Raw genomic sequence first — 24,814 nt, 5'->3', positions numbered from 1 at the left:
CCCAGGGACGGGGAAGCCTGGTGGGCTGCCATCTATGGAGTCGCACAGAGTTGGACACGACTGAAGTGACTTAGCAGCAGCAGCATCTTAAACTCCAAGTGTGAGATACATGGTGGGGAGAAAGTAAGAAACTCATGTCTGTGTTGTTGTTCCAGTTCATAGCTGGTCTGCCCTCTTCTCTCTTCTCTTTTGGATTTTCCTTATGTTTGTTTGACATAGAGTTTGAAAGGTTTTTAGTTGTACTCATCAAGAAATATAGGGGAAAGTATGTTTATTCCATCTTTGACTATAAGTTGAAATCTTATAGTCTAATTTTTTACATTATATTTTATTTTTGGCTACACTGGGTCTTCGTTGCTGCATGGGCTTTTCTCTAGTTGCTTCAAGCAAGGGCTGATCTCTAGTTGTGTTGCGTGGGCTTCTCATTGTGATGTCTTGTTGCAGAGCATGGGCTCTAGGGCGTGGAGGCCACAGAAATTGTGACACATAGGCTCAGTAGTTATGACTCCTGGGCTCTAGAGCACAGGCTCAATAGTTGTGGCACACGGGATCAGCTGCTCTGGGGCATGTGGAATCCTCCTGGACCAGGGATCAAACCCGTATCTCCCACATTAGTAGACGAACTCCTTACCACTGAACCACCAGAGAAACCTGGTGTCTAATGTTTAATCATTGCTATTTTCTCAGTTCAGTCATTCCATCAATCAGTTTAAAAAAAGGGTGGTTGGGAATGGTGGAGGGAGAGAGTCAGTAGGAGGGGGTAGAGTGACCAAGAAATTGGGATTGGTTTTGCCAATATTTTATTTAGAATTTTTGTATCTGTTGATAATGATATTGGGAAATAGCTTCTCTTTTTTTCTAGACAAGTTTTAGTATCATAAAATGAGTTGAGGGGTACATCAGGCATCCACAAGATCACCCCCAGCTTTGATTTGCTAGGAGGAGTCTCACAGGACCTTCGCTGGTGGCTCAGCAGTAAAGAATTTGCCTGCCAATGCTGGAGACAAGGGTTCGATTCCTGGGGAACATCCCTTGGAGAAGGAAATGGCAACCCACTCCAATATTCTTGCCTGGGAAATCCCATGGACAGAGGAGCCTAGTGGGCTACAGTCCATGGGGTCACAAAAAAGTTGGACATGACTTAGTGACTAAACAATAACAAGAGATATTAGAACAAAAAAGTACAAAGCTAAATCAAAGGGTAAAGGGACATGGGCGAAGTCTGGAGGAAAGCAGGCACAAGCATCTAAAAATTCTCTCCCTGTGGAGTTACACAGGTCACATTTGATTCCTCCAAGTGATGAACTATGACAACAAGTGGGAAATGCTCTCTGCTAGAGAAGCTCATTAGAAACTCAGAGACTAGGGTGTTTTACTGGGCCCTGGTAGAGCCCTCTACCTGGCTCTAAAAACGAAAGGTTTTCAGCATAAATCACAGTGAGCCACTCCTGTCATTTAGGGAAAGTTTTATCAATGTAGTGAACTGTTTATGATTCAAGTCCCCAAACCGCCTCTGCTTTTGGTATTATATCCAAGAAATTGTCGAAGCTTTTCTCTAGGTTTTCTTCTAGGAGTTCTTGTTCAGTTCTTACATTTACATCTTTACCCATTTTGAGGTAATTTTTTTTAATGGTATAAGGTCCCAATATCATTGTTTTGCATGTGGATATCCAGTTTTCCTAACACCATTTATTGAAGACACTGTCCTTTCCCCACTGAGTATTCTTGGCACACTTGTCAAAGATCAACTGACCATATATGAGTAGTTCTATTTCTGGGCTCTCTATTTTGTTTGGTTGGTTAATTCATCTGTTTTTATACCAGTGCCATATTGTTTCTATTACTGTGACTTTGAACTGTATTTTGAAATAAGGAAATGTGATGCCTCCAGCTTTATTTTTCTTGCTTAAAATTGCTTTGGCTATCTGGGGTCTTTTGTGGTTCTGTTAATTTTAGCATTTATTTTTGAAAAAAAATGCCATTAGGATTTTGATAGATCTATACTAAATCTGTAGATTGCTCTAGGTAGAACAGACATTTTAACAATGTTAATGTTCCTATACGTAAGCACAAGATCTTTTCCATTTGCATTTTTTTCCAGTTATGCTTTATAGTTATCCAGTGTCAAGTCTTTCACCTCCTTGTTAGTTTACTTCTAAGTATTTTATTATTTTTTCTACTAATGTATTGTTGTCTTCATTTCCTGTTTGGATACTTTGTTGTTAGTGCATAGAAATGCAACTGATTTTTGTACACTGATTTTGTATCCTGCAACTTTACTGATTTCACTTGTTCTAACAGTTTTGTTTTTTTTTTTTTGGAGAGGGCAGTGGCAACCCACTCCAGTACTCTTGCATGGAGAGTCCCATGGATGGAGGAGCCTGGTAGGCTGCAGTCCATGGGGTCGCTGGGAGTCGGAAGCGACTGAGCGACTTCACTTTCACTTTTCACTTTCCTGTTTTGGAGAGGGAAATGGCAACCCACTCCAGTGTTCTTGCCTGGAGAATCCCTGGGACAGGGAGCCTGGTGGGCTGCCATCTATGGGGTCGCACTGAGTCAGACACGACTGAAGCGACTTAGCAGCAGCAGCAACAGTTTTTTAATGTGGAGTCTCTAGGGTTTTCTGTGTGTAAGATCATGCCATCTGCAAATAATTTTACTTTTTTCTATCTGATTTAATTTTTTTTAATTTCTTTTTCTTACCTAATGGTCTTGGCTAGGACTCCCAGTACTATATTGAATAGAAGTGCTGAGAGTGGACATCTTTATCTTTGCCTTATTCTAGATCTTAGAAGACCTTTCAACTTTTCATCATTTTGTATGATGTTAGTTTTGGGCTTTATGATGTTAGTTACTATATGGCCTTCATTGTTCTGAGGATAGTTCCTTATATATACCTAATTTGTTGAGAGCTTTTATCCTGAAAGGGTGTTAAATTTTGTCAAATACTTTGTCTGCCTCTGTTAGGATGATCATGTGATTTCTTTTTTTTGAAGGATTATAATATATTCTCTGGAAAACATTCAGTAGTACAAAAGCCATCCCTGAGCCCTCCTTCAGGTCCGCAGCTGGTGGAATGGTCCAGAAATCCTTGAGCTCTGAAATGGTCCCTGGTCAGTCCTTGGTCAACACGGGTTGACTATAATGGAAGAAGCTGCTCAAGAATGGTTCTTGACATCTGGGGAATCCTTTCCAGAAAGATCACTTCAAACTCAACAACGGGGTCCCCATGTTTCTTGGGCACCTTGGGGAGAGGGTGGGCTTCTCTGGGAACTTTTCGCTGCATGCCAAGCCTGATGACATCTTTGAACACAACGGGTATGGTCCTAATGTCCATAGTGAGGACACTGACTGTACAGCCACACAAAGCCTCCCAAAGGCTGATCCTGATGACATCAGAGCCATCTCTCTCAAAGATATTGTGTGGTTTGTCCTTTAAGACAAAGACGATACCGGCTGAAATGTTGTTGGAAGTCTGGTCTCCTTCCTTGGGGAAGGTGATTTTGGTCCCTTCTTTCCACCCTTGCTTCACTTCCATGGTCAAGATTTTATCTTCATTGTGGATGCTCTTTCTGTCGGGGTTCAGCCACGTATGAGAGATTTTCATCTTCTCGTTACAGCTGCTATAGACCTCTTCAAGTGAGACCCTAAGGTCATGGGTGACAGAGGGATCTTGTTTCTTTTGGGTGGGCTCATGGGCAGGACAGGAGCGGCTAAAGTTCATGTTGATGAAGCCACCCATGCCCATAGGGAAGCCGGAGAACAGGTCATCGATGTCCATGCCTTCCTCCCCATTGTGCTGCCCAAAAAAGGTATCAAAGGGATTTTGGCCACCGAAGAACTCAGCAAACATGGCATGAGGGTCTCCGTGGAATGTGTAGCTGAAGGAGGTACCATTAGTACTGCTTCTGCTCCTGCCGCTGGGGCCACCGCCCTACAAGCCTCCCACCCCTCAGCAGTTGAAGATTTTGTGCTTTCATGGGTCACTGAGCACATTGTAGGCCTCTGCGATCTTATCAGGATGATCTTGTGATTTTGTTCTTCTTTCTGTTTAGGTACTATATCACATTCATTTGCATATGTTGAAGCATCTTTGCAACCCAGCGATAAATTCCATTTGGTCATGTTGTATATTTTAATATGCTATTAAATTTGGTCTGCTAGTATTTCATTGAGGATATTTGTATCTATATTCATCCAGGGATATTGACTTGCGGTTTTCTTGTGTCTTTGTCTGGCTTTGGTATCAGGGTGATGTTGGCCTCATAAAGTAAATTTGGAAATGTTCTCTGTTTTTTGAAAGAGTTTAAGAAGGATTAACAATTATTCTTGAAATGTTTGGAATTCATCCATTAAACCAGTTGGTCTTGGGATTTCTTTGTTGAGAGGGTGGTGATGTTTTGACCTGCAATCTTGAAATAGGATTTCTGCAGCTCATGCTAATTTGCCATCTTGGCAAGAACCAGAGTCAATACTATCTTTTCTCTTTCTTTCCCTCCATTTTCTTCTTTTGTATCATCAACTGAGCCCATACTAGGGTTTTTTTCAATCTATGTTCTGTGTATTCTGTGGCTGGTTTAAAACTTGGGCCCAAGATTTTTTGACGCTTACATATTCAAGAGGTAGGCCTGTATCCCTCCCCCCATTAAGTTTTGGGTGGTTTGTTACTTTTTGTTCTGTTATTGATGAATCCCTTAGTTATATACAAATTTACTAATTTGTTCTTCAGTAACTCCCATACTAAATTTTATACCATCTACTGAGGTTTTATTGCATGACTTAATGTTTTATTTCTAAAATTTCTAATCATTTATATATGTGTGTGTATATATATATATATATATAATCTAGTTTTATTTCAGCCTCATGGTTTGTTTCTCCCATAACTAATTATCTATTTTGTGGGTGTAGTCCTGAAATCGTCTTTATAAGTATCCTTTTTAAAAACTGTATTATGAGTAGTACGTTTTAAAAAGTATATTCTCTATCCTTTCTCTCCCCACCAATATTTATCCCTAGACCACCCAGCCATGGTCTAGAATCAGGTCTTATAATAGTGACTTGGGCTTCTGATCCAACATAGTACAAAATAGTACTTATCCAAAATAGTACAATTGATTTCATTGAGCCTATTAGCTATAAGGTTTAGCATGTAGTCTTTGTATTCCAGCTTCCATAGGTCTGAAACATAGTACAGTGAATAACTTCAGGAATCTTTCTGTAGTGGCTATGTTTGCTTCATTTCTAGTGTTTGCATTTAAAATTTTATCTATTATCTCTGTTTAGAGAAAAGCGTGGTACATAAAAACATTTGCTTCACCAGTTGAAACAAAACACTTGTTACTTTTACTTTTTAATATTATGTTTCAGTGTTCTATAAACACAACAGATATTTCAATAATATTATAAAAAGTTACATAGATTTGGAAATGAGGTCAAATTTTAGGCTGAAGAGGATGTGTGATTAATCATGTACTTTGATATTCAACTCTGTAGAAAATAAACCTTTATATATGAGAATTATACAGATAAATTTTGCTTTTGAGAATGAGACAGATTTATCTTTAAATATTAAAACAACAAAAAGCACTGACACAGAGAAAGCAATATATGTATTTATCTTTGGTAGAATTAAATAAAGCCAAAGAGATCAATTCCATTTTAATTTCAGCATGTAAATCTATATTTAAATGACATCTTTATTATACTTAGCTTATAAATATATAAACATGTCTAATTTTAAATTTGCATAGCCAATACCTATTTAATAATTTTATAACGAATGGAAATTTAAGATCAAGTTAATGTAATTTTCATTTAGAGTTAAAACATAAATAAACAAGTTAAAAGATTTTTATGCTTGCTTTAAGATAATGTAACATAGTATTACAAAGAAATACTCATTTTGAATAAATTGTGCTCTATATGGATAATTCCAGGCTTAAAAATCTGCTCTTCATCCCAGATAAGAGTTTGCTCATAAAATGGTAACATTGGGTTATAGTCCAAATAATATAGTAAATGTCCATGAATCCATATATAAAGAAATGAGTAAAATATAAATGTAGGAGAAGTGACAAGCATTCTTTAAAGAATTTCAGTTAATTAGTGTAAAAGGAATCAGAAATTCACCATTCACTGCCACAGTTATTAATTGCCACAGGAAACAGCCAGTAATGGATACTAAAATTAGTGGGCAAAAGTTAAAGCAGAAACATTATATTTGCATTGTAGTTTCAAAGTATCTCTCCCCATATTAATTACAAGAGGAAAAATAGTAACATTATAGTAAATAAAGTTGACAGATATTATCTTAACCAAGTGCTCAAGATTGATATCACTTTAACATTACTGAACTATATACTTAAAAATGGTTAATATTCTACCACAGTAACAAAAATATTAACATTACCAGATAAGACATTTTGACATCATGTACCCCCTGATATGATGGATTGAGAAGGTCACAGTATCATTTCTGTAATATTCTTCCCAGTAATGCAGAACAATCTAATTATGAGAAAACAAAGACAATGTCGAGTTAAGGGACATACTTGTTAACAATAAGCTTGTGGTAATCATATGCTGTATACCTTAAACAGTGCTATGTCAATTATACCTCAATGTAACTGGAAGAAATTGAGAGACATTTTACAATAACTAACCATTACTCTTCAAAAGTCTCAAGGTCATGAAAGACAAAAGATTAAGGGACGATGGTGAATGGCAGAAACTAAATTCATTGTGAGATCCTAGATTGGATCCTTTAAAAGAAAAAGGACAGTAGGGTAAAATCTGAATAACATTTGTAGTTTAGTTTATACAATTGTACCAATGTTAATTTCTTAATTTTGTTGACTGTGCTATGGTTATATGGGAAGCCAGGTGAAGAGTATATGATAACTCTATACTATTCTTGCAGTTTTATGAGTCTAAAATTATCTCATAAGGAATTTAAATCCTTTTAAAAAACTTTTGCTGTAACTCGAAATTTCCAGTAGAAATGTAGATTTATATGCATTTCAAAGTTAAATAGGTAATTGAAGCTATTTGCCCAAACTAGAGGTATTGCTCTATCTACCCTTGGAATACCAGGTACAAATATTGTGCTTATGTGTGCGTAACATACCCTTTGTGGGTCTGCGTTTACACATTATGTAAAATAAGGTACATAACTAAAGACTCATTAAAGCAAACTCTTAAACAGTTAAGGCACAATTGGTAATTGTATCCTTGAAATGAATTTCAGTTTTTTAAGTTTAGAATGAGAGAACTTAAAATAGCTTATAGATTGGATTTGATTCCCTACTCCATTTTATGAATGATATTCTAGGAACTACCTTTTTCTTGGTCTCCATGTATGTCATCACATCAGCATGCTCAGAGGGAAAAATGGCTTAAGATCAACTCTGAAAATAGGTGAAAATCTTTCTTTTTTTAAGGCCACTTAATTGGTATTAATGAATTCTTTTTCCTTTAATATCTTCTGTAGATCTACTTGTAGTCTGTTTTTTTCCTCATCCACTTTTCATTCTCGACATTCATAAAGAGACATAAGACTTGCCTAAGGCTCCCCAACAACCATTAAGAAATCTAACTTAATTTTAGCAAACATTCCTGAACTGAATCTCTTTAGCCTTATATCTGTCTTTATATTTGCAAATAAGGCAAATCCTTTTTCTTCTTCTTTATCCTTCCTCCCATCTAGTTATCTATTGAGGACCACCATTCACCAGACATTTGCATGATTGCGAATGGTGGTACAAGACATTGATTCAGAAATGATCTCTACTCAAGGGACAAAAATCTAGAAATTTCTGAATAATGATAAACTATATTTCTACTTTTCAACCTGACTGCTTTCTGATACATCAAAACTAGAAGCTAGTTCTCTTCCCCTAAGCATGTGTAACTTTCTAATAGAAAATAACATAAAGGCAAAATAACACAGTATCTCTATGGAACTAAGTGTTTCCAGAGCCAGAACTAGTGAACTTCCACAGGAGATATGGGTAATGGTTACATATAGTCATCAGATACTTGGGCATGGCCCTCTGACCCCCGAGACCTGTTCCTATCAGAATCTGGTGGTAATCTGGAACCAGCCTCTGTTTTTGCCTCTCCATTTCCGTGGGGGAAAGGGAAGTTGGGCATAAAGCGCTTAAGAAACCGGAACTCACTATTGCTAGTGCCAGTGGCTGAGCACATCTCATAGGGACAAGGCTGCGATATTGGTCCACTGGCTCCTCCTTGTACCAGGTTGTTAGAGAAATTGCAGTCATCATAGAAATGCTCTTGAATTGTAAACTTTTCTCTGTGTTTAATCTTCTGGCAGATATGTATAATGAAGATCACTGTGACAGAGAGAAGAAAGAGAAAGGAAAGCACAGCCAGAGAAATGACTAAATATTTAGTGGATGGATTTACCCTTGTAGGATGCTTAAATGTATCCCGAAACTGCAGATAGGGCTCAGAAAAGCCATCTACCAGGAGAATGTTAAGTGAGGCAGTAGTAGAAAGAGCTGGTTGGCCATGATCCTGAACAAGGATGACCAGTTTCTGCATCATGGGGTCTCTCTCAGATACCTGCCGCAATGTACGGATTTCCCCATTTTGTTGCTGAACAGAGAATAACCCAAGGTCAGTGGCTTTAAATAGATGATATGAAAGCCAAGAATTTTGACCCGAGTCACCATCCACTGCCACCACCTTGGTCACCAGGTAGCCTGCCTCTGCAGACCTGGGCACCAGGTCATTGCAGGGTAAAGTGCCATTTTGCAATGGGTACAGGATCATTGGACGGTTATCATTGTCATCCAGGACAACCACTCTGACAGTAACCTGGCTACTCAGTGACAGGAAGCCCCCATCAGTTGCCTTTACCACAAACTGGAAATGTTGAATGGCCTCATAATCCATCGTTCTCAGTGCATAGAGTTTCCCATTGTCTGAATTTATGGAGATGTAAGCAAAGACTGATAGATCTCCACTTTTTGGAGGCAACAGGGAATACGTTACTTTAGCATTCTCACCCAAATCTAGATCCTCAGCAAGGACTTTGCCAATAAAAACTGCAGGGCTGTTGTTTTCTCTAACAGTCAAGATGTAGGAATCTTCCTGAAATACTGGGGGGTTGTCATTAATGTCTGATATTAGCACCTCTATCACAGTCTCCGAGGACAGAGTGGGTGGTCCAGTATCCATGGCAACAAGGGTGATATTATAGCCAGAGACCGCCTCCCGATCCAAGCCTCTGTCAGTGACCAGTGAGTAGGAGTTCCGGAATGTAGGTTTGACTGCAAAGGGAAGGTCTTCTTTGAGGAAGCAGGTGATTTTTCCTCCCACTCGAATGTCCCGGTCTCGGATAGAGAAAAGGGCCACGACAGTCTGTAGTGGAGAGTCCTCAGGGAGAGGGCTGGATACAGAGGAGACTGTAACTTCAGGAGGATTGTCATTAACATCCACCACTTCCACCAGGACTTTGCTGTGGGCAGAGAGGCCTCCTCCATCAGTAGCTTGAATGTCAATGTCGTATGTTTCAATCGCTTCAAAATCTAGGGGCCCTCTTAGTCGAACCTCTCCAGTTTCAGAGTGAATCTGAAATGTCTGGAGAATTACTTCTGGGTTTTGAGCTAAAGAGTAAGTTATCTCCTTGTTGGAGCCCTCGTCCAGGTCTGTGGCAGTCACCGTAGCCACCAGGGAACCGTTGGCGCTATTTTCCGGTACCTGAGCGCGGTACACCAGTCGAGAGAATTGGGGCACGTGATCATTGACGTCCAGAACCTCCACCCGGATGTGGGCGGTGCCAGACTTGGGCGGAGACCCTCCGTCCACAGCTGTGATTGTCATGTTGACTTCCGGCTGCTCCTCTCTATCCAGGGGTTTATCCAGCACTAGTTCGGCATATTTGGGCCCGTTGCTGCGGAAGCGGGTGTGCAGGTGGAAATACTCATTGGCGCTTAGGGTGTAGTTTTGGAGACCGTTGAGGCCGACGTCCAGATCCTGGGCGCTCTGCAGAGGAAACCGTGAACCCAGGGGGGTGCTCTCCGGAATCCTTAAAAGAGGCTCCTTGTTTAGGAAAACCGGGGCATTGTCATTGATATCAAATACCCTGACCTCCACGCGAAAGGACTGCAGTGGCTCCACCAGGACTACTTCAAAGTGCAGAACGCATGGGTCGGCTTTGCCACAGAGTGACTCCCGATCCAATTTCTCCTTCACGAACAGATCCCCTGTTTTGCGGTGGAGCCGGAAATGCAGTTTATTGCCCTCGGAAACAAGCCGCGCCCCGCGCGCAGCCAGCTTCCCTACCTCCAGCCCCAGGTCCTTAGCCACATTAGCTACAAATGAACCACTCTCCATCTCCTCTGCCACCGAATAGCGAATGGTTGCTGCACCCCCCACAGATAAGCACAGGAAAAGGAGAAGAGTTTCCACTTGCCTGCTTTGCAGGAGTTTTCTGCATGCAGTCGCCATTCTTTTCTCAGAAGCGCACTCAGCAGCAGCTGCCACCTGTTGCGGGTACACTTTAAACTTCTCTGCCAACAGGTTCCGGTAACAGCTGCCCTCGGCTTTGCTAGCCTCTAACCGCAGCACCTCCAAAGGCTAACCGAGCTGGGTGAGCTGTTTTGAACTTGGAAGAAAAATTACGTTGAGAAACTCAACTCCCCAGTCCCCAGTCTATCGAATGTATTAATAGATATGTTCTCATTCTGGAAAATTAGGTAGAGGTTGAAATTTGTTGCCAAAGCAACAGCAAACTCACCTTTCATTTCCCTTTCAGAAAAAAAAAAAAAAAAAGCCCTTGGGGATGGAAGCCAATGAGGATACTCGTTAAGCGAGCTTAAGGCTGAAGTCATCGTATCTGTCAGCCGGCTGGGGATGCTGCAGCGAACAGCGAGGTGTTAAGGTACTGGGCACACCCCACACACTGCGCCTGGAGACCAAGGGAAAGGCAGAAAGATCCCGAAGAGTCTTCTGAAGCCTGAACCAGCTGGGTGGGGGTGGGGGCTTGGAGGAAATGATTAGTAGGAAAAGAAAAGAGGACAAATAGATATCATCCTTCAGGAAACTGGGGTCCAGTAGGTACATTGGATAGGGCAGCTGTTCACCTTGCCTCATGATATGCATAAATCCATTCTTTTCCCTGGAATCCTCAAATGCTCAAATCCTCAAAAACCAGCAACTGGTTTGTTACTCATGATTATGATGGAATTAGTACTTATTGGGTATATTTCTATATACTGTTATGTGTTAAGTAATTCACATGCATTATCTGATTTAACCCTTGCATCAACAACTCTATAGCGTACACATTTCCTTTTTACAGATGAAATTGAGAGGTTATGTTATTCCCCTAGGGCCCTCTACCTAGTAAATATGAGATAATAAAGTTTTATTAATTTATTAAGATAATTTAGTTTTGTCTGACACAATTCATGCTTATAATTAGTATGTAAATCTGCTTCCCAAATAATATAGTAGATAAACGAAATGAAGACAAATGTTTGGCTTTAGATTTTAGAGGAAATTAAATAACAGACTACTTACATATATTGAAAATGGCCCAATAGAAATTGTGCAAGGTATTTGTTCAGAGTTTCTTTAATAGTTATCATAGAATGTTTAAGAATGCACCTCAGAAAAATTAGGTCCATCTCCCCACCCCCTTTTAAAAAATATTTACATGATTGCATTGGGTCTTAGTTACAGGATTCGAACTCTTAGTTGCAGCATGTGGAATCTAGTTCCCTGACCAGGGATCTAACCTCGGCCCCCCTGCGTTTGGAGCACTGAGTCTGAGGCACTGGACCACCGTGTAAGTCCCTCCCCTTTTTTTAAATAGATGAAAAACTAAGTCCCAAATGATTAAATCACTTGCCCAGTCCATACAGCTACTCCTAGCAATATAAGAACTAGAACCTGTCTTCTGACACTGTCTGATGCTCGTTATTCCCTTTGTGAAAAACAAAAACAACTATATATAGTGTATAGAATGTTAAAAAAAAAAGTGCAGTAGGTAATCTTCAGAATCTGGTCCCTTTTCATTGATACTTAATTCAGGACTTGTGGTATTTAACTGTGTGAAAGGTGATTTGGGGGTGGTTTGAAGTAGGACTATGTCAAATATAGACTTAGGTAAGAAGAAGCTGCTTTAAAAGACCATTGCAATAACAGAACTCACTCTTCACAAAATCTGCAAATGTCTCAAGCAGAAGAAAACCAAAGTTTTTTAAAATTAGGAGTAACTCAGAAAGAATTTTATTGTTGGATATATTAATAATTCTCATGCAGAAAGTGAAAAAAATGGGAGGAGGCTAAAACTTTAGTTGGTAATTCATATTAGCCAGGATAGAGAAATACTTGGTCAGGTTTGTGGATTGGAAAATGTACCTTTATGCCTATTTGTGGCATCTTCTTGTTTTTCTCTTAATCCATCACCATCACAGAGTAGCCATGTCTGATATTGTTGTTCTGTGAACCTGTTTTTGTTCAACATGAGAACAACAGCCTGGCTCTGAGTATCAGGCTAGCTCCTAACTGTCACAGACTGCTTTTTGTCTTTTTCAGCATGAATACAGCAAAAACTCATTTACTCATTCTATTATTCCATTGTTCATAGAAGTTTGTCATTATACATGTCACTTTGTACACAAGTGTATACATTTGAAGGAGGGGGCAGATACCTAGAAGTGGCATTGGTGTCACAGGGTTTGCTCTCTTCAGCTTTATCTGATACTGCCAAGCTGCTTTCTAAGAACTTGTACCAATTACACTCTCATCAGCAGGATAACTTCCAGTTATTCTACTTACTACCAATACTTGTCATTACTAATCTTCTTAAATTTTAACCATTTTTGCTATCTCATTGTAGGCTTAATTTGCATTTCTGATTATTAGTGATGTAGTAGGGCACTATTTAAGAATATTTTTGGTTATCTGGATAACCTTTGGTTGGGGCAGGGTTGTTCAGTTCTCTTGCCCATTTTTTTTTTACATGGATTGTCTTTTTCCTATTGATTTGTTGTAGTTCTTCCTATTTCTAACTATGAGTCCTGCTGCTGCTGCTAAGTCGCTTGTCATGTCTGACTCTGTGCGACGCCATAGATGGCAGCCCACCAGGCTCCCCCGTCCCTGGGATTCTCCAGGCAAGAACACTGGAGTGGGTTGCCATTTCCTTCTCCAATGCATGAAAGTGAAAAGTGAAAGTGAAGTCGCTCAGTCATGTCTGACTCTTAGCAACCTCATGGACTGCAGCCTACCAGGCTCCTCCATCCATGGGATTTTCCAGGCGATAGTACTGGAGTGGGTTGCCATTGCCTTCTCTGATGAGTCCTGAGTATCTCTTTATAATTAAGAAAAAGAGACATGCTTATCTTTAGTTGATATAGTTTATTTTTATATTTAATATATAGCTATAGAGTTTTTATTGAAAAGGGAGGTATTTCTCCCAGTGATTAACTCATTAACCAGAAGCTTACTGCATCCTAAGAAGTCTTTTTTTAAAAATTAAGATATAATTGATACAACATTATGAGTTTAAGGTATACAACTTGATTCATATATATTCCTAAATGCTCAGCACAGTACGTCTAGTTAACATTCATCACCACACATAGTTAAAAGTTCTCATCACAATAAAGAACAAACTTACAAGACCTTTTCTCTTAGCAGTTTTCAAATATACAATTCAGTGTTATTAACTATAGTCACCACCTAGGAATCTTAATACAGTCAATTTCTAAGTAACTCATTCAAGACTCATAAATTTTAAAAATATTCTTACAACTTGAAATACAGGAATATGCTGCTCTTTAATTGGATTTCTCTGAATCTTAATTTGTTTAGTTAGTTCCCAGGATATGTATTAATATCTGCTTGATGGGATTAAATTACAAACTACTTACTTTCTCCTCTGAAAAACTATGGACCCTTTAAACATTGTGGTATTTTTTTAAGGAAGTTTTTATTCTTTCCGGTGAAGGTAAAATTAGGACCAGATAAATCTACAGCCTACTAGGCTGTAATATAGGGTCTTTACTCAAAGTCTAGTTACTGGAAAGAGGGGCAAAGTACAGCTAGTAAAATATCATGATGTTTTGGGAGAATAAAAAATGCATTCCAAAACTGTAGCTAAGTACTAAGTCTTAAACTTTTAAAAAATCTTATTTTGAAATAATTTAAACCTACAGAAGAGTTGTCTATAATTTGGTTTGACCAAATTTTAGTTAGACTTCTCTTCTCCTGCTAGGCCCCTGAACTTTAACTCATCTCCAAACTCAAGTCCTGAAATACAGACATCCCCTCCTTAATGGTTCATTCAGAGAATTGATCAACCATAGAGGGAAAAATACTCCTGTTCCAACACCATGATTATACCGTCTGCTTGCTGCCCCTTGCCATACTCCCACACAAAGGTACTGTTAGCTCTGCCTACCTCTCCCTTCCCAGGTGGCTTAGACAGTAAAGAATCTGCCTGCAATGCAGGAGACCTGAGTTTGATCCCTGGGTCAGGAAGATCCCCTGGAGAAGGAAATGGCTACCCACTCCAGTGTTCTTGCCTGGAGCATTCTATGGATAGAGGAGCCTGGCGGGCTATATAGTACATGGGGTCAAAAAGAGTTGGACATGACTGAGTGACTAACATATACAGACACCTCTTCCTAATTTTATTTTTTAAAAACTTTTTTTTTTTCTGTGTGAGACATTTGCAGATTTTGTGATCAGTGAGTTCTGGTATTACAATAGTTTTTTAAAACAACTTCTCCTTACCTAAGTCCGGACTTGTTGATATTTGACATAATAAGCAATAATAAGTAACCATCTAGATTCACCAATTAGCTCCATTTGTTCACTTTCTCTCATATATATATATATACACCTATGTCTATATATTTACATATATCATACATTATATGTATATATACACATTTATTATTCAAAAAGTCACTCTCCCTGTTAAATTCTATGGGAAGCGTATACCTCTCTGCTCCATTGATGTTGAATTTGGCCATGTGAATTATACCAAACCCTCACAATGGATTTAGTTTAATTTTCCACTTTTGGGCTTGACCCTATGAGTTCCTTTGGCCAATGGGATATTAGCAAGCAGCATTGAATTGTATCCTTCAGAAAGCTGTGTTTAAATCCTAACCTCTAGTATCTGTGAATGTGACCTTTTCAGATATCATCAAGTTAAGATAAACTTATATGGAATTAGGGTAAACTCGAAGTCTGATGACTGATATCCTTATAGAGATTTAGAGGCATGCAGACACACACAGGGAAGAAGGCCATGTAATGATGAAGCTGAGAGACTGGGCTGATGCTGCTATGAGCCAAAGCATGCCAAGGATCACTGGCAACAACCAGAAACTAGAAAATGGTAAGTAAGGATCCTTCCCTAGTCTTCGGAGGGAGCAGGGCCCTGCTGACAGCTCAGTTTCAGACTTTCAGCCTCCAAACTATGAGAGAATTTATGTTTGCTTTTTTAAGCCACCCGGTTTGTGGTAATTTGTTGTAGCAATCCTAGGAAACTAATACACAGAGTAACCTGTGGCTTGAAATATGCTGCTGCAGTAAGTGCCCTCTTGTTCTTCTTCCATGTCTGTAAGAACATTTTCTGGATAGCCCACTGATTCAAGGATGAGGATGGAATAGCACCAGACACAACCTGTATACTAAAGCCAAGCACAGCTCATCTCAGCCTATCTTACCTCCAGAGGTATGAGTGAGAAGTCATGTTGTTTTAAACTATTGAGTTTTGTGCTGCATTATGAGAAGGAAAGCGGGGGAAGGAGGAGAAAGCAAAAAGAAAGAAAGCTGACAGAATGGCAACCCATTCTAGTATTCTTGCCTGGAAAATTCCATGGACTGAAAAGTCAGAGACAACTGACCACAGACACACACACAAACACAGTATGTAAACACTGAATTTTGTAGTGAGCTGTTGCACACATTTTAACATATCATCCCTAAATATCTCAACATGTCTTACAAACAAGGGCATTCTGCCACGTGACTTCAAATACAGTTATCACACTCAGCAAATTCAACATGAACACTATTACCCAGTATTGTATTCAGTATTCTGATTTCTTCCATTGTTTCAATAAAGCCCTTTGGGGCTGTTTTTTTAATCTAGGATATAATCAAGCTTTGCATATTGTATTCAAATGTCATGTGTTTCTAGTTTCCTTTGAACTAGAACGGTTTAAAGAAAATAGTTGACGGTTTTTCATGACATTGTCTTAAAAAGTCATTTTACCGCATATCCCTCAATTTGGGCGTTGTGTCTTCGTTAAATTCAGATGAAATATTTTGAAATCAGTACTGCCTTGGAGATGTTGTATTTTCTATGCTTTACATCAGAGGGCATATACTGTCATTTCATCCCATTGCTGATGATACTAAGTTTGACATAAGTTTGTTACAAAACAGTGTTCAGAAACCTTTCAGTTTGAAAGGTACCACCTTTTAACTTTTCATGATTGTTTATCTTTGGAGGGATGCTTCAAAACTATGTGAATATCATGTGAAGAAAAGGGAACCTTTGTGCACTGTTGGTGGGAATGAAAATTGGTACAGCCACAATGAAAACAGTATGGAGATTCTTCAAAAAATTAAAAGTAGAGCTTCCATATGACCAGAGAAATTCCACTCCTAGGTATTTATCTAAACAGAAACACTAATTAGAAAAGATATATGCACTCCTATGTTCACTGCAGCTTATTTACAGTAGTCAAGATACGGAAGCAGTCTGGATAAAGAAGATGTGGTGGGTGGGTGGCTGTAGGGGTGTGACTTAGAATACTGGGGCTTCCCTGGTGGCTCAGATGGTAAGGAATCCGCCTGCAATGCAGGAGACCCAGGTTCAGTCCCTGAGTCAGGACAATCCCCTGGAGAAGGGAATGGCTACCCACTCCAGTATTCTTGCCTTAGCCATAAAAAAAGAATGGAATCGTGGCATTTGTGGCAACATGGATGGTCCTAGAAGGTACTTTGCTAAGTGAAAAAAGTCAGATAGAGAAAGACAAAAACTATATGATTTCACTTACATGTGGAATCTTAAAAGTTAACAAATATAACAAAGCAGGAACAGTTATAGCTAGAACAAATAGGTGATTTCCAGGGGGAGAGGTGGGGGATGAAAGAAATAGGTGAGGAAGATTAAGGAGTACAGGGAGATTAAATTCCAGTTACTAAGTAAATGAGTCAAGAGGATGAAATGCGCTGTGTGGGGAATACAGTCAATGTTGTTCAGTTGCTAAGTCGTGTCCAACTCTGACCCCATGGACTACAGCATGCCAGGCTTCCCTTTCCTTCACCATCTCCACTATGTAATATTAAATCACTATGTTGTTTACCAGGAACTAACAGTGTTGTAGGTCAACTATACTTCAAAAAAAAAACAAAGTCACAGAAAGAGAGATCAGATTTGTGGTTACCAGAGGGCTGGGGTGGGAGGGGGAATTGTATGAAGGTAATCAGAGGTTCAAAGTTAGAAGCTTCCAGTTATAAGTACTAGGGATGTAATATACAACATGATAAATATAATTTAGCACTGCCTTATATATGAAAGTTGAGAGTTCTTATCATACAGAATTTTTTTTCCTATTTCATTTTATACCTATATGAGATGAATGTTCACTAAACTTTTTGTGATAATCATTTCATGATGTAAGTCAAGTCATTATGCTGTATGCCTTGAACTTATATAGTACTATATGTCATAAGACTGGAAGGGAAAAACTAGGAATATCCTGTTTCTAAACAATTTTAGTACTCAGTGCTTTCCAACATCCATGGGTGATACTTGCCTATATTAATATATACTTGTACTTATACAAGTATCTGTGGTGTGCATTTGTGTATAATCATGGTATTTATATTTTCAATCCATTAAAACAGGTTTTTTTCCTTTCCATCCCCCAGTTCATATTTATATTAGCCTTGTACCAAAGTGAGAATCTTTGGTTCCTAACACTATCAATATATTTACTCATTATGTTACTCATAACTGAAACATGTTATTTTTACAGGAAGATTTGGCAGTCATGATCCTTGGTATTTGCCCTAAGTAGCTGAACTTATGTCCACACAAATGTTTATAGCAGCTTTATTCATAATTGCCAAAACTTGAAGCAACTAAGATGTCCTTCAGTAGCTGAATTAATAAACTGTGATATATCCAGATAGTGAATTAGTCTTTATTATTCAGCACTAAAAAGAAATCAGTTATCAAGCCATGAAAAGATATGGAGGAAAATTAAGTGCACCCTATTTAAATGCATCCTAACAAAGGGAAAGAAGCCAGTCTGAAAAGGGCTGTATACTATATGATTCCAGCTGTAATTCTAAAAATGGCAAAACTACAGAAACAGTTAAAAAAAAAAAATGGTTGCCAGGGCTTAGGGATGAGGCAGGAAGACTAGGTGGAGCACACAGGATTTTTTAAAATGAACTATATTATTACACATGTGTAACTGCAATACTGGCTAATATGCCTATTGGCTGTTTCTATTATTATATTCAAACTTGAAATAGTCTTTTAATGTTTGTTATAGTCATATTTATAAGTGTATCAGTATCTGGGATACCCTCTATTTTCTTTCATATATACTCCATAAGTTTAAAAAAAAAACTTTCTTAGCACATTTTAAAACACTGAGTTCACACCTGAAGTTTTAGACTTTGTTATTTTAGGGTTATCCTTTTATTGTTTATTTTCACGCATTTTAGGTTTCTTATTCCATTTGGCAGGAACAAGAGGCTTTAAGGGTATAGACATCTATCTTAGGCAGCTCAACTTACTGCAGCTGCTTTTGATCTACCATCTGTTGCTTTAAATGACAGTACCCCTTATGGTTTACCATGTGTATGTACGTATAATGTTTCTGTCTTCCACAGTAACATAAGAAGCTTTAATATAAACCAATACCACTTATATTCCAGATTTATATTACATTCCAGATTTAGATTACATTCTTACTTTAAACAAATGGCTTTCATACCCATGTTGACTCTGGTAGGAAAGGTTATAGGTCTCTTTCCATGAAATCTGACAGGTGTTTGAGAAACTTCCCATTTTAACTAAATGGAGTCTAGGTTAGAATGTTAATTCTTCTCTTAAACTCTGACCAATTTATCTCCTTTATCAATGAAGATAATTCAAATAATTTTCCCCACACTTAACACCTAAATTTTTATTGAAATCAGTATTTAAAAAAATGTTTTATGTCTTAAAATACATGATACCTGTATTTTCTGTTAAGATCCATAGAAGAGTAAATGAGAAAATATAACAATACTAAATATTAAGTGGGTTGGACTAAGCCAAGTGTGCCTCTTGGATAGTTCTTTTTCTGAGGTTGTCAAGTTTAAGAAAGAAATTCATTTTTACTTAGTTTGCTAGAAGTGACTACACTGTAACCCACAGATCATATAGTAAGCCTCTGGTTATAAAGCAGTGACTTGTTTCAGAATTATAGGGAGAGTGATATGAAATTAATAAGGAAGAAGAGGTTACCATCAAAAACATAGAAATTTTAAAGTCAGTTGGGATTTTGACATTACAGCCTCTTAAAAAGTACCCACCTTTTCATAATATTTTTATAAATATAACATTTGAAAGAAGCATACCATTAACCTCTTTCTCCTGTTTTATTCTCATTATGAAAAGAATATTTACTCAGCAACCTGATTGGTTTCAGGGACTCCCCATCTAAAGTTAAATGTACAAATTTCACAGTGACTGTAAAAGTACACAGAGTGAAAATATACAGGGTAAACATAAGCATACCATAACTTTCCTATATTGCCAACTCTGATAGTTTATATACTAGTCCTGGAAGAAAATAAGAAACATGAGTTTTTCTTCTAGAATTCTTATGACCTCTTAACCACTTCCTAGTTATAATTACAGTTGTTGTTTTTTCCTTCCAGAAACTGAAATCAGAGCAGTACTCTTGGCTAAACTTTCTTCAACGTATTTGGCTAATGCAGCTTCCAAAGCATTTCTTTCTGTAAAATGTAACTCGGGGAATACTTTAGTAACTATTTCTAAATGTCTATAAAAACAGATACTTTTCTAATAGCAAGATACACTGAAAGAAATGATTGGGAAATTTTAAACATATTTGCAAACTATTTGGGAGATGGTAGAAGTGGGAGATCACTCTCGGAATTCTCAATTCTCCTATACTTCTGTGACTTTTAAAAATAGCCAGATCTCCCCCAAATCACTTCCTGAGGTTCAATATTCCAAAACCTTTAGGGTCTCAATCCAAAGTCCTTTTTGAACTTTATCAAAAGCATTTTCCTTATTTACCACCAGATGGCAGATGGATCCACTTTTTGGAGAGCGAACTTGACCCCGCCCTACCGGAAGTTGTCATGCAAAGGAACGCTCTCTGGCCACGCCTAGAGTTCAGCACCATCGACGCGGACAGCGACACCGCCCAGTTTAGTCCCATGACTCGCTGCAGAGATTTTCACCTGACAAAGGAATTGGCCAATCCCAACTGCTTCCAAAGGCTGCGTGACTGGCTAATTTACAATGCCTGATATGGAGGGGGGAAACTCTTGATTTGGGACCTAAAGGATGGCAGAGGAAGCAGTTAATTTTATATAATATTTTATAATGCAAAACCCTGGGTTTTCCTTCTCACTGCCCATCAGATTCTAAGTGCATTCTTGTAAATGCTGTCTTGCTGTGCGAGAGACAGTATAACCAACCTTGGTGTGTTGGTTTATTCCGACACAACGCGTAAGACAACGAAGGCGGTACAAAAGTCCGTGTGAGTTATGGCGGCCAATCCCTTTTCTTGCACAAAGCTGCCTGTCAGCTTTTCTAAGAATCTGGCATGGGGACAGACTGCTTTTTCTGCACGGTTTTCTAGTTAGTCTCAAGAACCCAAAAAGCAGCTCTTTTTCTTCACATGAAATTACTATTTTAGAGAGGTTGGACTTTAACAGGAGTGTGCTCTAGAAGGTGACTGTTTAGGTGTCATCTTTCCAGTTGCCTAGCAACGAACGAAACAAAAAGAGCACATTTGCAGGTTTTAATTCACATCTTAGAACAGCAAAAACCCAAGGGCAAATGAAAATGGGCTCAGGGCAGTGTAACATATTAACCAGGTCTAGTGTTTAGAACTACTCTCAGTGTTGGGGCAACATGTAGGGCTAATGGGGAAAAAGTAGCTGTATTAAGATGAACGAGTAAGCTAAGTGAAGCTGATTTATAGCTGTACTTTATTGGTGTGGTATGGATTGCTTTTTCTTTTCCCACTGTTTAGGCAGCAATAATTCATACCTTGAACCAGCAGAGGGCGAATCGACTGCATTTTTTGCCCCTAAGACACTCCCTTCCTTCACCCCCACCTCCTCTCAACCTTTGCCCAGGGGAAATTAATTTACTAGGTTCTTCAAATATAGACCAAGGAAGGAAGGTGTGAAGGAGGGAGAGCAGCAGTGCAGAACTCACCAGGGCGCTGCCCTGTCAGCTTTGGATCGGGGGCTGCTCTCGTGTCCCCTTACTTGGAGCTGCAGAGGGAACTGCAGGTTTTCCCAGGAGGTGGCAGGGATAAAAAGCAGCCCACCCTCAGAAGGCATGGATATTAGTGATTACTAGCTTCAGAGAATTTGGAGAGTCAGAGGTAACTTGGTTACACCACAGATACAACCTATGAAGGTTTGAAAGAGAAAAGAACCAGTACCCTTCTCAGGGCCAGTAATAGCTCAGTATGCTGGAACAGGAACAACAACAAATGGCTCTGCTCTTGCTTCCATACTCTAGGGACAAAAATGGGGTGGGGGTAGGGAAAGGAAAAGATGAAAGACTAAGAGTCTGACTGAGTCGTCTTTAAAACAGAACAAGCAAAGCAAGCCACTCACGGGTCGAGACAATGAGAAAAAGCCTGCCAGAATGCAGGGCAGAGCAATAAAGCGTGCTCTACAAAGTTAATTTATTGTCAGGCGGAGCCCTCTGCATTCTGGACAAGCATACCGCTGGCTCCAGAGGGGTGTTTTACCTTGTTTTGTGAGACTTTGCAGAATCTTCTTGGGCAGGCTGCCAGAAATCCCATTAATTGGACATGCCCTTTCTCCTCCACATATTTATGTCTCAGTCTCAAACTAGTAAAATTAATTTTTTCTGGAGGCCATTAAACTAAATTTTATGCAGCATTGCATTTTCTCTCCTTCAGTCATTAAATTTCTGTCAAGCTTGTTTTTAAAGGACCATTTCATTAATAAATTCAATTCATGAGGAAGTATGATACTCTCTTAAAGCTGATGATGGGTAGACCAAGAGGAAGGTATTTTAGGATAGATCAACATTTTTTAGAAAGCATGATTTGATTCTATTTCACCATTAATCTTACAGGTAAATTCCACTTTGATGGAGTTGTATTGCACACCTTTGTTTCTATAGCATTCCCTGTGTATTTAAGCACTTATAAATTTTCTGTGCATATACCAAACTTCATTCATGTTACACTAGGATGCAGACAAGTGCTTAAAACTGGCTAATATAATCTCCTTATATAAACCAGAATTCTCTCTTAAAAACTGGAGTAGTAAGTCACTGAACAAGTACTTAGTAAAAGAGAATGTTTGAAAAGCCAATAAGCATGTTAAAAGGTTTCAACATCATTATCAAAGAAATGGAATTTAAAACCACATTGAAAGACCTTTAGCCACCCAAGAGCTGACATTTTCAAGTGTTGGACAAGGATAGGACAACTTCAGCTATCACACACTGCTGGTGGGGTGTAAGGTAGTACAGTCACTCTGGAAAACTGTCAGCATTTACTCAAGTTCAGTGTATGCATACCCTACAACTCAATCATTGCAGTCTTAGGTATATGTTAAATAGAAGTATGTGCACCCAAAGACACATAAAAGAATGTTCAGTTCAGTTGTTGAGTCATGTCCAACTCTTTGTGAGACCCCATGAACTGCAGCATGCCAGACTTTCCTGTCCCATCACCAACTCCCAGAGCCTACTCAAACTCATGTCCATTGAGTCGGTGATGCCATCCAACCATCTCATCCTCTGTCGTCCCCTTCTCCTCCTACCTTCAGTCTTTCCTAGCATCAGGGTCTTTTCCAATGAGTCGGTTCTTCCCATCAGGTGGCCAAAGTATTAGAGTTTCAGCTTCAGCATTAGTCCTTCCAATGAATATTCAGGACTGGTTTCCTTTAGGATGGAGTGGTTGGATCTCCTTGCAGTCCAAGGGATTCTCAAGAGTTTTCTCCAACACCACAGTTCGAAAACATCAATTCTTCAGTCTTCAGCTTTCTTTATAGTCCAACTCTCACATCCATACATGACTACTGGAAAAACCATAGCTTTGACTAAACGACCTTTGTTGGTAATGTCTCTGCTTTTGAATATGCTATCTAGGTTGGTCATATCTTTTCTTCCAAGGAGCAAGCATCTTTTAATTTCATGGCTGCAGTCACCATCTGCAGTGATTTTGGAGCCCCCCAAAATAAAGTCTCTCACTGTTTCCATTGTTTCCCCATCTATTTGCCATGAAGTGATGGGATTGGATGCCATGATCTTAGTTTTCTGAATGTTAAGTTTTAAGCCAGCTTTTTTGCTCTCCTCTTTCACTTTCAAGAGGCTCTTTAGTTTTTCCCTTTCTGCCATAAGGGTGGTGTCATCTGTGTATCTAAGGTTATTGATATTTCTCCCAGCAATCTTGTTTCCAGCTTATGCTTCATCCAGCTCGGCATTTCACATGATGTACTCTGCATATAAGTTAAATAAGTAGGGGGACAATATACAGCCTTGATGTACTCCTTTCCCGATTTGGAACCAGTCTTATTGTTCCATGTCCAGTTCTAAATGTTGCTTCTTGATCTGTTCACTGTAACTAAAATTTGTAAGCAATCCAAACCTCAACAGTAGAATATAGATTGTTATTGCTATATACAGAAACATATATAGCAAAGAAAAAGGCTTCCCTGGTGTCTCAGACAGTAAAGCGTCTGCCTAAATGCGGGAGACCCGGGTTCGATCCCTGGGTCGGGAAGATCCTCTGGAGAAGGAAATGGCAACCCACTCCAGTACTCTTGCCTGGAAAATCCCATGGACGGAGGAGCCTGGTAGACTACAGTCTATGGGGTCGCAAAGAGTCGGACACGACTGAGCGACTTCACTTTCACTTTCATATAGCAATGACCTTTTAAAATACTGCTAAATGCAACAATATGTGTAAATCTCATAATATTCAACAGGAGAAGCTCAAACACATTTTTTATGATTCTACTTACATAAAGCTCAATTATTGGAAAAACTAATTCAGAATAGTAGTTGCCTTTAGTGGAGATCAACACTGGAAAGGGGTAAGAGGGAGGCCTCAGAGGGAATTGGTAATGTTTTGTTTCTTGATCTGGGTGGTGGTTACTCAAGTTTGTTCACCCTATAAATATCTATTGAGCTATGTACTATGATTTGTACATGTTAATTATGTTATACAATATAAGTTCCTTAATGTAGCCTATAAGGCCCTAGAAAAACTAGTCCTACCTAAATTTCCAATTTCTAATTAACTATTTCCTCCCTTCATTATCACACTTGAATTAGTGAGCTTTCATCAGTTCTAGAACGTATCTCTTTTCAATCTTAAGGCCCTTGGCCTTGCTACTGTCTGCCTGGAATGCATTATCACCAGATCTTTTTGTATCATGTTCCTTCCAATCCTTCAACTCTCAGGTCAATGATACCTTTTTAGAGAAAGCTTGCATTGATTCTTCTATCTGAAGTCCCCGTGTCATTGTTTTTATTTGCTGCTATAGTGAATAA

The 24,814-nt window shown here is 38.9% G+C and overlaps 1 protein-coding gene, 1 long non-coding RNA gene and 1 pseudogene across 6 annotated transcripts in view; 1 reads left to right on the top strand and 2 right to left on the bottom strand.

Annotated features, from left to right (window-relative positions):
• Positions 1-2,980: 2,980 nt before the first annotated feature.
• Positions 2,981-4,633, bottom strand: LOC147369528 (dnaJ homolog subfamily B member 1 pseudogene; annotated as a pseudogene). The gene has a single exon (XR_015167529.1). The product of XR_015167529.1 is annotated as a dnaJ homolog subfamily B member 1 pseudogene (transcript).
• A 1,026-nt stretch (positions 4,634-5,659) lies between these two features.
• Positions 5,660-24,814, bottom strand: part of PCDHB1 (protocadherin beta 1) — a 65,521-nt gene continuing 46,366 nt past the window's right edge. Inside the window, exons 2-3 of one of the 2 annotated variants that reach the window (XM_086412052.1) lie at positions 8,181-10,633; positions 5,660-6,510 (exon numbers count right to left, since the gene is read on the bottom strand). In XM_086412052.1, the coding sequence (XP_086268178.1) occupies positions 6,473-6,510; positions 8,181-10,476 (2,334 nt within the window). In that variant the 5' untranslated portion in view covers positions 10,477-10,633 and the 3' untranslated portion in view covers positions 5,660-6,472. Of the gene's footprint in view, positions 6,511-7,428; positions 10,634-24,814 lie in introns of those variants that run through there. The other variant, XM_086412051.1, reaches the window with a different exon arrangement.
• LOC147369527 (uncharacterized) lies at positions 10,422-22,185 on the top strand. Of its 3 annotated transcripts, none has more exons than XR_015167534.1 (4): positions 10,422-10,909; positions 11,707-11,818; positions 15,257-15,385; positions 15,615-16,987. It is a non-coding gene; the product is annotated as an uncharacterized LOC147369527 (long non-coding RNA). The 3 variants fall into 3 exon arrangements; XR_015167535.1 differs by lacking the exon at positions 15,615-16,987 and adding an exon at positions 20,336-22,185 and having other exon boundaries at positions 10,629-10,909; positions 15,185-15,385; XR_015167533.1 differs by having other exon boundaries at positions 10,629-10,909; positions 15,185-15,385; positions 15,615-16,679.

Source organism: Bos grunniens, chromosome 7 (assembly GCF_055505025.1).
Source record: "Bos grunniens cultivar Pamir isolate PY7600 chromosome 7, Bosgru_T2T1.0, whole genome shotgun sequence".
Taxonomy (NCBI): Eukaryota; Metazoa; Chordata; class Mammalia; order Artiodactyla; family Bovidae; genus Bos; species Bos grunniens.
Note: the sequence above shows the minus strand (reverse complement) of the source record. Positions and strands in the feature narration are given on the sequence as shown.